The 13853-nt window shown below is 33.5% G+C and overlaps 1 protein-coding gene across 5 annotated transcripts in view; it reads left to right on the top strand.

Annotated features, from left to right (window-relative positions):
- Window positions 1–13853, top strand: part of LOC128184203 (tubby-related protein 4-like) — a 54817-nt gene that overhangs the window by 6097 nt on the left and 34867 nt on the right. For all 5 annotated transcript variants that reach the window (XM_052853572.1, XM_052853571.1, XM_052853573.1 and 2 more), the window contains 3 exons: window positions 6554–6888; window positions 10823–10951; window positions 12523–12687. In XM_052853572.1, coding sequence (XP_052709532.1) covers window positions 6631–6888; window positions 10823–10951; window positions 12523–12687 — 552 coding nt within the window. In that variant the 5' untranslated portion in view covers window positions 6554–6630. The remainder of the gene's footprint in view (window positions 1–6553; window positions 6889–10822; window positions 10952–12522; window positions 12688–13853) is intronic.

Here is a 13853-nt window from a genome sequence, read left to right as displayed (position 1 = left end):
TGGAAAAGATGTCTGTCATTCAAAAGGCCTGTGTTTGAAAATCTTGGAGAATTTTCTCTCATCCAGTAACCACATTGCAGTCTCCTTCTAAGCTTGCAGGCTCCTTATCCCATATTAGGTCTGAGAGTCACAAATCTCAAAATTGCTCCCTTCTTATCCCATAGACCTACATGTACATGTACATGTACGCATGTTGTATTGTACGTGATCACCTCCTCACTCCATTGGCCTCAAAGTGATGGAACATCTGTACCATTGATAATTTGTTCTATACAAATACTGGTTGCTACAAATAATATGTGGTAGCAAGAACCTGGTTCTTCTTTCTTACGGAAATCTATTGGGCATACCTTCCCATATAATTTAAAAGCATGTATAAAAAGTTTTGAATTATCTCAGTGAAGGGTAATTGTTCATGTCTGACACAGCTTTGGAACTCTTTTTGTATTACTATACTTCAGAAACTTTATTTGTGATTTCCTTCCATAAAAACCTCAGTATAACTGAAATAATTGGTTCATTAGCAAAGAATTGCTGACGACCTCTCTGAAATCATTATGAATCTCTGTAAAGGGAAAACAAAAATTCACGATCCATTTGGTATTCTCCTTAGAAATCATACTTACCACTAAAACTGCCATATTTCATCAATATTTCATGAGTTATTGAAGTAGGGTCTTCGCAAAAAAAGATATATAATGGGGAATTTATTCTCGCGGATTATGGATTAGACATGCAACAATGACTCTGAGGAGAAAAGTATGAAAGTTCTGATGAATATTGACACGTCAGCCAGCCTTTAATTTTTGTGTGTATAAAAAAAATGAGGAGGGATTGAGATAAATGTATCTAAACCCAACCCCCCCCCCCCCCCATCACAAATCATCTCAAAACTGATGTAGTCCTGGAAGTATAAACGGAATCTTTATGAATAACATTAATACCTGTAGAAAATTGCATCTGATTCCAGTGAAGATTGTACGGTTGAACGTGCTATCAAAATGAAGTGTTTTCATCAGTTTTTAGTCAGTTCCAAATCTTTTAATAGTGTATACAGGAGAAAATTCTACTCCACTAAGGAGGTACCCAGGGACACACACCTCCATGATGTGACATACTTTCTTTTATGATAAAATTAACCGCTACTCACAGCTTCCAGCATAAAAGAGATACTTATAGTGTCTTAGTTAGTGGATGACAAAAAGTGAACTAGATATAGAAACGTAATCAGAGAGATATAGAATGTCTTTTGAGTGGGGGATCTATAGCTCTTAAGGGGGTGCTTATAGTAGCAGGAGCTCTTAATATGGTCTTTTCATGGTTTTTCTACCAAGCCTTAAGTGGATAATTTGGAAGGAGACGTTAAGATTGTTTTTTAAGTCTTGCCCTGATTTTAGTAGAATCTGGTGTTAGTACCAACATTTTGAAAAAGATACATGCACTTATTACAGTGGCTGTGAGCTAGCTAGAGTATATAGCTAATTAAATAGATTCTAAGATTTTCATGATTTAAAAGACCCAAAAGCTATACATGTATTATATTATGGCGACAACCAACAAAGCAAATCAGAATTTATTATTTTGTTAATTTGTTTCTTTCATACATTTACGCTACATCGAGTGTAAACAGTTATTGACATTGTTTTTTTCTCCCTGTCATTTTATTTCATGGCTGTCAGTTTTGTTTTGATGACAGAATAAAAATTGATTACATGGTTCAAGTGCGAGAAATGGATTTTTTTTTACACTACATAATGACGTTTTTTTTTCTCTCCTTCTATTTGGCATGCATAAATGAATTATTCCTTCTGTTTATATTTGAGTGATAAATGGCCACGATTCTTTGTAAACTATTGATATGTCTTTGTGTTGAAGACGCAGATACAGTTATAAAATAATTAAAGATTTAATAATGATACATATTTCAATATGCAATGATATTAATGTCATAACTAGAATATAATGTATTTAAGACAATGAATTTCAGGCAGTTCGCAATTGTGAACACTAGCTGTTAAATTCCCTATCACTGTAACAAAATTGTTTCATGAGCAACCATTCTGCTTTTCAGGCCTTTGATGGTAGCACTGATCCATTGAGAATAGCTATACATTGATACACTATTTCAGATTCCGAAAGCAGGTCAAAGAGAATCAAGTATGGTAGCAATTTAAGTTATTGTTTCTGCCTGATAAATATTGAATATTCAGAATAAACATTTCAGATTTAGAACAAAGATGAGTTTTATTCTCTCAATTACTTTACACATTGATAATTTTAATAACTTAGATTATTGCCTATATTTGCTGAATGATATACTAAACTTGCACTTAATTCATAGAGATATGAACTTTAGATAAAACAATTTTATAAGGGTTAATTGAAATAGAGTTCAAATTAAGTATTTGCCTGTTGTTTACAACAAATGATTAGAACTTCGGATAATTTTCAGGCGTCTTTTCTACTTTAATTTGTTAATCTCTGGTAAGAGTCTGGTATAGGAAGAATGGAATAGTAAAAAGAATCAGCAATGAGCCATGAATTTTATAAGTATTTTCTGTACCACATGGAATATTTAAATTATATATTGCAAGCCAATTTTTTTCTACTCATCATTGACAATATCGAAATTTAGCTTCAATCAGAGTAGCAGACTCTTCATAGTTTTCTCCACAGAAATATATAAATAACAGCTTATATAAGAGCTCTTTTTAATCTGTCATTGAATAGTACATGAAAATTGTATTTATTACAATTAAAGCATTTCCAACACAAATATTACAGCTCCTAATTTGTTCTAAAACATCCATTATCCAAAATCTAGTAATTAAAATAAGTGTGGGTAACTATTACTACAGACTGTACTTGAAGTGTAGACACTTAAAAATCTCAACCAAATATTCATAATAGAGGCTAATTTAAAGCATATTGATAAATATTTAATGTCCCACAGAAATCCAATCGTTTTAATTTTGATGTTCAATATTACCCTTCATTGTTGGATTTGAAGACCAGTAAACATTATAGAATGAAATTGATGATGTGTGTATATACTAGTACTACCCAATCAGGAAAATATTTCAAAGAAATCGCAGGTAGGCATTAATCCACCAGCGAGTAATGAGAATTTAATTGCTGTTCCAGTGCTTCTTTGCCATGGAGACTGGATGCTATTGTAACAGTATAATGGCCGATTAAAATGTGTAAGGCCATATATATGCATGGCCTCATCAATTAATTGATCAGAGATGATCATTTACTAATTGTAATAGCTTGACTGTGTGGTGTGCATTTAAAATATATTGATAGGGAGGGAACTTAATATTAGAGGACGCAGCTTATGAAACCTAAATATACGGACTCAGGAGGCAAGATGGACAAGCGAGATAAAAATTTCATCATCGATGATGCATTGAACTTGGTCTCTAGCTATCTTCACTCTGTGACGGAATCTGAATTAGAAAAAAAAGGAATGAAAAGAAAATTACAGCTTCTTGTTTAGGGAACACTATTGACTGGGCTGGAAAATTGTTTGGAGAAATGATAGTTTCTCATGGCAACATGCTGCTATTTGAATTTTTTCTTTGTGTGATTTCTTGATCAATTTCCCCTTGATATTTTCAAAAAGGGACCGGCATCCATTTCAGATAATCTGGTCTAATGATAGTTTTATTTTAAAGATATTGCGCATTGATCCTTGTGGCCAAATGGAACAAGATCTGTGAGCTGGATCTCGTTTCTGAACATCACGAGTTTTATTGCATTGGGCAGTGATTGTAGTTTCTCTCTCTATATATATCTGGTTGAATCATCATATTTGCATGTAAATTTTTGGTTACAATTTTTTTTACTTCTTTAATGGTACCGGTACAGATTGTCCGCTCATTTTGCAATCTTGATTTTGGATGGTCTTTGATATACCGGTAGACAGTCTAAGATCTGTTTGTCTGCCAGAGCCAATATCTTCTTGCTTTCCCGATGAAATAGCATACACTAAGCTACCATGCAATTTGTTTCATGATTTTATCATATTAAATAGAAGGAGTGCATGCAACCTTATGCAAAAGTTGATATATACCTCAAAAAATTATATAATATGTACTTTAAACAATCAGATTCTATTTCAACTTTCTATATAATATGCAGTCAGGTCTGGGTTGAAAACTTATTGAGACTATGTACATGTACACTGTAATTATGCAAGTTGTAGTACCGGTAATAACAAACAAATGTATATAACTATTCAATGGATAATGGATAATTTAAGCTAAAAAATTTTCTCAATCTGTAAAAGATCAAATATAACTCACATTCTCCTCTTTACTCTTGCATGTAAGTTCCCAGTAGATGAGCTGGTGGGTAAAATCAGGTACATCAAACAGTGATATTTACAGTGTAATATTTTTTAAAAGTAAATGAACAAACCATTTGTTAATTAAACAACATTTAATTGACATTTCTTTGTTGTAAATGGCTCATTTAATTTAAATTGTTCACATATTTGTTACCTGTATTTTACTTTTTACCATATAATAGCTGAAAATATCCTAAAAAAAATTGTTATATTATGTAAATAGAAAGATAAAAAGCAACTTTTTTCTTAGTTGATCTATCAAAAATTTCTTGCCTTGAGCACAAAAATACAGGTACATGCATGAGGTAGGTTGTTTGAACAAGTTGTAAAATAGTCGCTACAAGATCCGTTTGGAGGCGGAGTATCCATGGAGTATCCGAGTTGACTTTAATGTCATCAGAGAGAGCATATAAATCTTGTTGGTAATAAAAGGCCAGGGCTGCTGTAAAAAACATCCCTTCTAGAGCTTTAATGGGGTTTAATATCCTAAAGTGGATGAAGAACTATGTTCTGTTGTGTCGGAATTGTTGATTGCTTTGTTAATCCCCCTCAGATTTCTCCTTTTTTCTGTTTGGTTATTTTATGTATCAACCTGGTGAAATGTTTCTAAAAACTGTGATTAAAGGAATTTTGTTTTTATTTTGGGGAAGGGGGAGGGCTTTTTAGACGCAATCATTTAAAGTGAGTGCAGCAACTAACTTGGGTATTAACAAAAACAGTTGTAAACTTTGATTAAAATATACTCGAAAGATTAGATACCAGAATTGTTTTTTAACTTTTTCATTCTACGTCAGTCATCCGCCTGAAACTACGTAATGTTTAATTATGATGTCATGTGGCGTAAGAACACAGAGTGGAATATCAAAAATTTATCCCATGAGTGATATCCACGGTATATTGAGATAAACATGTGATAAAAGCAAAAATCACACTCAGATTGTATTCCATTGCCTAAAATTTAAGTTATATGTACCTTCAAAATGTATAAGATTTGATATATTATAAAATTCTGAATATAAGTAAAAGTGAATCATGTTTAAAAGGTCTAAATTATTGACTGATTGATTATAAAAATTCAGAATGCAATACATTGCATGCCATAAAACATACTGTAAATTCCTTATATTACGCGAGTACTTAATTCCGCGATCCCGCTGGTTTGTATCAAATCGCGAGAATATAAAATCGCGAACGTTGAACTTTTCTCCTTATTTCTTGTAGTTTTCAACTCTCAGAAAATAATGGCGAGATTTTAAAATCCGCGAAGGATACTTCTCGCGATTTTACGCGGATATTAATTCCTCGCGTTTAATTAGGAATTTACAGTAATTATCATCACCTATTTTCAATGCCAATTTTTTTTTCTTTCATTTTTGGAGGTCTATATACATAGTTTGGTATATGCAACATCATTATGAATTAAGTTTTAAACTCTTCTCTTTTATATAAACAGAGTGTGCCTCTAATTGACTCAATAATTTGGAAATTAAAGAAGCAGAGTGCCTTAATTTTTTCATTTAAGATTGACAGTAACACTCCCAGAGTATGTGCGTTTAATGGCTTCAGTGACGATTATTTCTGTATGTACTAGGTAGGATAGAGCTAATACTATAGGAATTGATGATATAGCATCGAGCCGTGATATAAAGTATCGATTCCGATTGGTTGTGTTGCCACCATTAGCTTCTGCCTCCAGTTCATTTGATCCAATTTGCCTTCAGCAGGTGAACAGATTGACTCCTATAATACGAGTTTATCTTACTCCCTCTATATCGCCTTTTATGTACTTGTAATCATTTATAGGGTCACTGCAGGTGATATCCGTGTTTTTAGTCTATAGATTTAGCATTTGCACAAATATATGATATGCCATGCAGCTTCAATGGTTGAGAATTTGTGAATTTTTTTTTTTCAAATCAATACTGGAATAAGTTTTGATTTTTTCTATGCATTGAATTTAAGGAAATTAATAGAGACAAGCATTATTGAGTATAAGAAATGCATGATGCAAATCTTGCGCATGCAGCTACTAATTTCATCTATGTTATTTAAAGAATCAAAAAATATGATTTAATGCGACATTTTTGGAGAAATTGAATAATTGTTTAATTTGCTCGAGTGTAAGCATTATATAGTTATGTCATCATTGCAAATTTTTAAAATGAGTTATATTTTAAAAATCCTGCTTATATTTTCCAGGTGCCGAGAAAAAGAAAAGTAACACACCAACCATGATTTTCACAGTGAACTAAAATTCCATCAGACCCGATAGCGAAATGCACGTGCATTTTGAGCAGAACAACTCCTCCCGCACGGAATGTACCATCCACTCCTTGTCATGGATGGGGAAAGTCCCGGATGTTCCGGACAACAATGGGGGATGGAAACTGAACCGAAACCAATACTACATGGAAGGGTGGCTGGCCAGTGGAAACGCCAAAGGGGTGGTGGGGGTCACGTTCACTACCAGTCACTGCAAGAAGTACGATCCACCTCCCAGAAGTAACTTTAACCTCAGAGGTCACAAGAGTGAGGTCAGTTTGCCTCTTTTTCAATTTGTTTGTCACCTTTGATTTGTGTTTTAGTTGGTGGTGGTCGGAGAAAAAGGAAATAATTGACTGAATTCAATTGTCTCTATGTAACATTTTGGACCCAACCTCATTGTGGCATTTCCTTTTCTGATGATAAGGGGGTCCTGTTTTGAATTATAGAATTAAGTTGTAATTGTTGCTAAAAGTAAGTGAAATGCATAATTCCACATACGAGATTTTATACTATTTAAATAGGGTCAAGTATTTCGTTCCATTTTAATTTCATCCTGGCACAACTGAGACTTGTAAGATTTCAATAAGCCTCGTTTTATACTCACCCACTGTCAGTGAGACCAAAGGAGCAGAAATTGAATCAGGACAAACATTTCCTTATATATACACAGCATTACATTGGTAACTTAAATTGTTTAATGTTTGTAAATGAATGTAATTGAATAGTTTAATTACGGTAAATTCCTGAATTGTCCTCTAGCTCCTTTATGAAATCTGTTCAATTATTTTAAGAAATCTCTTATGAAACAAAGCACAATTTATTGAACATCATGACTAATGGTGTAATAGCTATTTTAGAAAAGTTCAGTATTTTATGCTTTAAAATGTTTAACAATTCCAGAGTCGGTATTATAATGATGAGTTATTGGCGTCTGTTTAGTAATAATTGCAACAACCCCAATTATAACTCCCCAGCTCAGCCTCATAAAGTTTTCAAAATCTAATAACAACCAAAGAATGTAATACCTGATTAAATGTAAAAGCTATGTGAACCATAAATATGGAGAAATCTTTGCTGGATTTTTGACATATTTAGTAGAAATTACTTCTTCTGTACAGTTTATAGGTTTTTTTACTCCTCAAAATTTGAAGGGAAATATATTGCCATTGATCAAAAGGCACTTTGCGCTTTTTGTTGATGGATTTTGATTTGATTTGTAAAAGAAGATCGAAATAAGATTAATTTTATGGATGTTGTTCCAATTTTTTTTTTATTGCACAGTCTACAGAATACTGATGTAAAGTTGTACATCACAATTTTATAGTGACAAAATCTGGTTATAGGGATTAAGATTTGAATGAATTGTTTCCAATAGCTTAAATGACAAATCATATAGTATATTGCAAAAAAAAAAAAAATTAATACTATTATGCTGCCTAAGCCTGGAGCAATATTAGCCAATAAATTTATGGATTTTTTTCGTGAGTGAGAGCTAGTCAGACAGTTACTCAACTAATCCGACATAAGATGATGTATCCTGCAGTGAAGTTTGCATTTTTTCCGCGGAATTGTGTCAGACTTGTATCGCAGAAGACGATGTTTGGATGCATGCTTTTCGGGAAGTGATCCGGGTCTACTTTTAGTATTAATACTGTCTGGGAAGTCACTCTTTGATTGCATTGAAAATAGAACAGAAAAGTCTAATGAGTGTTAGTCAATCCTTCTGAACACGACAGCTTAGGCCAAGTGCAGTAATGAAAAAGAAATAAAGCTGATATTTTTTTATGAATTTTTTTTATACATTGATCAATTTGGTCTTGAAATACATTAACTCCAGAACTGTTATAAACTTCTTCAGAAAAAAAAGAGAAGAAATTGGTGACACTAGTCTAGAGCTAGCAGTTCAAAAAAATTAATTTTCAAAAAAAAAGAGAAGGCACATTTTCCATTTATGGTTTAAATTATTTTAGAAATTCTTCTGCATGGCCACAAAAATGAAGACCATGCACATATAAAAGTTTGTAACTCAATGTTGATTTTCTGAAAATTAATTGCTACCATAATTGGAAACGTTTTAGTTATTTTCATTATAATTAATAAACTAAAATTTCAAGATAAACCTAGCTATTATTAATTACCATATATAAAGTATTGTAAAATCCTTGAAACACAAAACTCAAAGAAATTAACACACTAAATGCTCTTGAAAAAAAAAAAAAAAAACTTTTATTTCTCACTTTATAGAAGATGATCAAACAATTTTCTCGTTATTTTCCCCCAACTGTGAACAGTTATTTAGATTTCTGTCATGCGTTATTTTTACAAACGACACCAATGTGTATATACAAAGAGATTAATTTGTATCTCCTGGAAAGGATATTTGTTCTCCCAGAACACTCAATGGTTCGGCTGTCACTATTTTTTCCCCAGTTGCCATCGTTAATATACATTGCTTTCCATCAATAATACCCATTAGGCATTCGGAATCATATATATTGCACTGCAGTGATCGTAGAAACAAGGAGATGGCTCCCTTTGGAAGCTTGATGTATGCGGGCTCAAGCCTTATCTGTAAACTTATTTCACAAGAGGGTTGTGGAAAAGCACTTGATTTGACTTTGAAATTATACCGATGAAATAGATTGGCCAAAAATAATCCAAAAACAAATGTTATATTGCTTTAGATTTTGCTTTATATAGCATACATTTATGGTAGCTGAACTTGTCCAATCTGACACTTTGGTGATCCATCATAGAATGTGTTATATTACCCCCTCCCCTAGTGTCTAAATGTATTCTCCACTATAGCTATAAATATGCCAAATTTTGCACTTTCATAATTTTGCAGTTGTATCTGATACAATTGTACTGGTATATGTTATTATTTTGCTTGTTTAAAGTAGAACGTAATATTCAGTCTGACAATGAATTAACCATGATGGATGATCTGTACTTTTTGCTTATGATTGTGCAAGCTCCAAAATGTTTTTCAGAAATAATCTGGCACTTTTGGACAAACTCATCATTTAAACTTGATCATTTTGACAGTGTTGTTTACCAAATGCACATGAAGATAAACAGAAACTATGGAAACCCAACATTCAGGACAATTAAGTTGTATTAGGAGTAGGACTTTATGAAGCTTAATGTTTACTTAATACATGTTTAATTTAATACATTTATAGTCTACTGGAATTGAATATCAAAGTATGGAGCTGTCTTTATTTCAAATTGAAAAAAAAATTGAAAGGATGAAAAAAAATCCACAGTGTCTTTGTCATGTATTCATTTTTCTCCTTCAGTGTACATGTATTCTTTATACATGTACATGTATTTCAAAAATTTTCTTTGAGAGTGATATGATTCGGCTTTCCACCATTCTGGCAGCAATTATTTTAGTCTTGGCGCTTTCAAGCCATACTTTCTTCTGTATGCTTCAGAAAGTAAGGCCAGCAGACCCTCTGTTCTACAAATTAAACCATTGGATTTTATTATCCGACAAAACTGATTTCCTGGTCAAGAAAGAAATTAGCATTTTACCAAAGCATCAAGACTCTCTTCCCTCTAAGCAGAGACTCCTTTTATGTCCAAGTCTCTGACAGCTGTCGAGAAATATTTGCCTATTGAACATAACAAGTCCAAAAAAAAATAAAATAAGCTTCCTATTTATTTCATGGAGTTTTCTATTACGAGTTTCCAAACTAGATTTCCGGTTGTAGAATGGTGTCCAATTTATTTGCGTTTCCTTCCAGTGGTCCCTTTCAGCCTCTCCATTGTGCTCTAGAGGAGCTTTATGGATTGAGTTCCATGTATAGAGCTTCAGGACTTTCAGGCGAAGCAATTTGATGATCAGAAAGCTTGCATATATATGTATATCTATGATACAATGTACACATATTGAAATTGGTTGATTTTCGAGCCAAATCAGATTACTGCTGATCAGGTTCCTTAATTAAAATAGATCTCTTGGCCAATCATGCTGTCAGTGATATAAGAAAAAATATGTTTTAAGACTTACGTACATGTATAGATTTTTTTCATCTTGTTATAATTATTAATTTAAAAAATGGCATGTCATTAAACAGGTCAGTCTAATTTTTTTAAAATCATAAATTCATTTCTTTAAAAAAATAAGAATGATCAGAGTAATATTAATGTTGCTTAAATGCAAAGCATCATTTTCCTTTTTTTTTTAAATTGCAGGTGACTTTGGTTCGTTGGAATGAGCCTTACCAGAAGCTAGCCACATGTGATGTTCAAGGAGCCATATTTGTCTGGATAAAACATGAAGGAAGATGGTCCACTGAACTCATCAATGACAGAAACAGCCAGGTAACTCTGCTTTCTCCTCAGTGATGAGAACATGGATAATTAACTTTGGTCCTCATTAGGTCACAACCAGGTAACAGCTTGTTCATCCAATGAGATCTAGAGGAACAATAAGGTTACTAATTTGGTCATTCAGGGAAAGGAACAGTCAGTTGACTGATGGTGAGAGCACAGCCAGGTAACTGTGTGGATCTCAGTGAGAGCAGAAACCAGTATATAACTGTTCCTTAGGGAGAGCAGAAGCAGCTAAATGCCTGCTCCTCAGTAAGAGCATATCAGGTATTGTCTATTCTTAGTGAGAACATTTTTAATTAGCAGTTAACTGCCTGCTCCTTAGTGAATGCATTTAGCCAGTTGACTGCCTGCTCCTCAGCTAAGCATGAAACCAGTTAACTGCATGCTCCTTGGTGAGGGCATACCCATTTAACTGCCTACTCCTCGGTGAGATCAAAACCACTTAACTGCCTGCTCCTTGCTGAGAGTATTTTAGCAGTAACTGCCTGCTCCTCAGTGAGAGCATATAAGTGCTTGGTACCTTAGTGAAATCAAAATCAGTTGACTGTCTGTCCTCACTGAGAGCAGAACCAGTTTACTGCCTGCTCCTCGGTGAGAGCATAACTTGTTAATTGCTTAGTTCCTCTACACTACATGACATTTTAACTTTGTTTTCAACTGCCAAGTATTTTCTCTACAATTTCATAAAAAATCTAACCAAGTTTTGTTAGAAATATTAAAATAAATCGACATGATCTTACTAGAATCAGTGTAAAACAACTCTTCCTTGTATTAATAATTTTTAAAACTACTTTCAGTTGCTTATTAAATCTCAACGCATACTGAAATACCTGTAATGAATTATCTTTTAATGTTCAACATGTTCAATGGTGTCAAGAATTATAGTTTCAAGTTGGCAACACGTCATAATTGATCAAAACTTAAGCTACCTTGAGAGCAAGAATTTCACGAACTTGCACAAGTTGACCTCACACTTTATTACCGATAGTAATTGTACACACTAAACCATCATGATGGTAATCTTTACATATATGGAAGAATGTCTATAGGCTGCTATTTTCTCTAAGCTGCTGATGGAGAATTTAATGATAATAAATCACACAGTACTTTTACTGGCTTTTTATGGATAATTTAAGAAGTACATGTATTCAGAAAAAGGGATGTAATTACATACAGTAAAATGCTTTCTTTTGGGTTTCAAATTTATGGGCTTATCATCAAGGAAGCAAGTATTACAGAAAATGTTTACATTTGCATTCCTTGCTGCTGTAAAAGTATTTATTATGCTGGTGGTGAATTCCGCGTTTTCTATAGTCAAACAATTATATGCGTGGGTATTAAATATGCGGATTTGCAGTTCACCACTCTAAAATTTTGATGTTTTTTACTGTACACTTGAGGGTATTTTAAGCAATTTTAATCTTACTGTGTAATTGTAGTGTAAATTTCCTACATGCATAAATAACACTTTAACAGTATTACTGATATCATTTACTGGAACTAATCAAACAATAAATCCAATAGCTGATTGAATTTTATGGGTTTTTTTTTTTCATTAGGTGACAGACTTTTCCTGGTCCCATGATGGTAGAATGGCCCTGATTTGTTACTGTGACGGCTTTGTATTGGTGGGGTCTGTGGCGGGGCAGATGTACTGGTCCTCCATGCTCAACCTGGACCAGACAACCATTACCTGTGGGGTGTGGTCCCCTGATGACCAACTGGTAAGTTACAGTTATAGGAGGCAAGAGAGAGAGAGAGAGAGAGAGAGAGAGTTGGTTGGGGTTCCCCTGATGACCAGTTGGTAAGTAACAACTATTAAAGAGAGAGAGAGAGAGAGAGAGAGAGAGAGAGAGAGAGTTGGTTGGGGTTCCCCTGATGACCAGTTGGTAAGTTACAACTATTAAAGAGAGAGAGAGAGAGAGAGAGAGAGAGAGAGAGAGAGAGAGTTGGTTGGGGTTCCCCTGATGACCAGTTGGTAAGTTACAACTATTAAAGGAGAGAGAGAGAGAGAGAGAGAGAGAGAGAGAGAGAGAGAGAGAGAGAGAGTTGGTTGGGTTCCCCTGATGACCAGTGGGTAAGTTACTATTACTATAGGAGACAGGGAGAGGGGAAGAAAGGAAGATAGAGATGTGATCGCCTGATGACTTATATATTAGGTGCATGTAAAGTACCTAACTACACCTAGTCTTACACTTTTTAAGATACTAGTTGTCACAAGATGGTGATTTAAATGTTTTGTTAAAATGTTTGTATCAATTGACTTGGATGAATATCATCATAGCTCAGTGTTTAAAGTGTCAGACTTGCGAACTACAGATCATGTGCTCGGATTTTTGTTCACGTTTACTGAATTAAATTTAATTTCTAAAATATAATTTTGTATCCAAAATTGCACATTTTTTGACCTATTTGACCTCAATACTTCTTATTTACCATGCTATCTATCATTATAGTCAAGTAATTTTCTGCTGATTTGAGAAACAATTTCAAGGTGTAGTGAGGCATCGTAAGACAAGACAAAAAAAAAAAAACTTAACAGACAGGTACATTATTCTTGTGTTTTGGTCCCTTGATAATTTCCTTAAGTGGACAGAGATAATACAAAATATTGAATTGCCAGATTGACAGATATTATTATATTATTATATTATTTGTGGGTTGTGGATCCTAATGACCAAAGAGAGTTAAAATATCAGACTACAGTATTCTACAAATAGCAAGCAAAAAACATACACTGGAGTCCTGCTTTGTTCAATATTAATGCATTAGGTTCTGCAGGAATATAGACCAAAGTAACCAAGGGTAAGAAGTTTTTACAATGCACCTAGTAAACCTTCAATAATTGTTAAAAAAAGGTTATTTTGGTATCTTAAGAGGCAATAAAATT

This window comes from Crassostrea angulata, chromosome 5 (assembly GCF_025612915.1).
Source record: "Crassostrea angulata isolate pt1a10 chromosome 5, ASM2561291v2, whole genome shotgun sequence".
NCBI classification, from domain to species: domain Eukaryota; kingdom Metazoa; phylum Mollusca; class Bivalvia; order Ostreida; family Ostreidae; genus Magallana; species Magallana angulata.
Note: the sequence above shows the minus strand (reverse complement) of the source record. Positions and strands in the feature narration are given on the sequence as shown.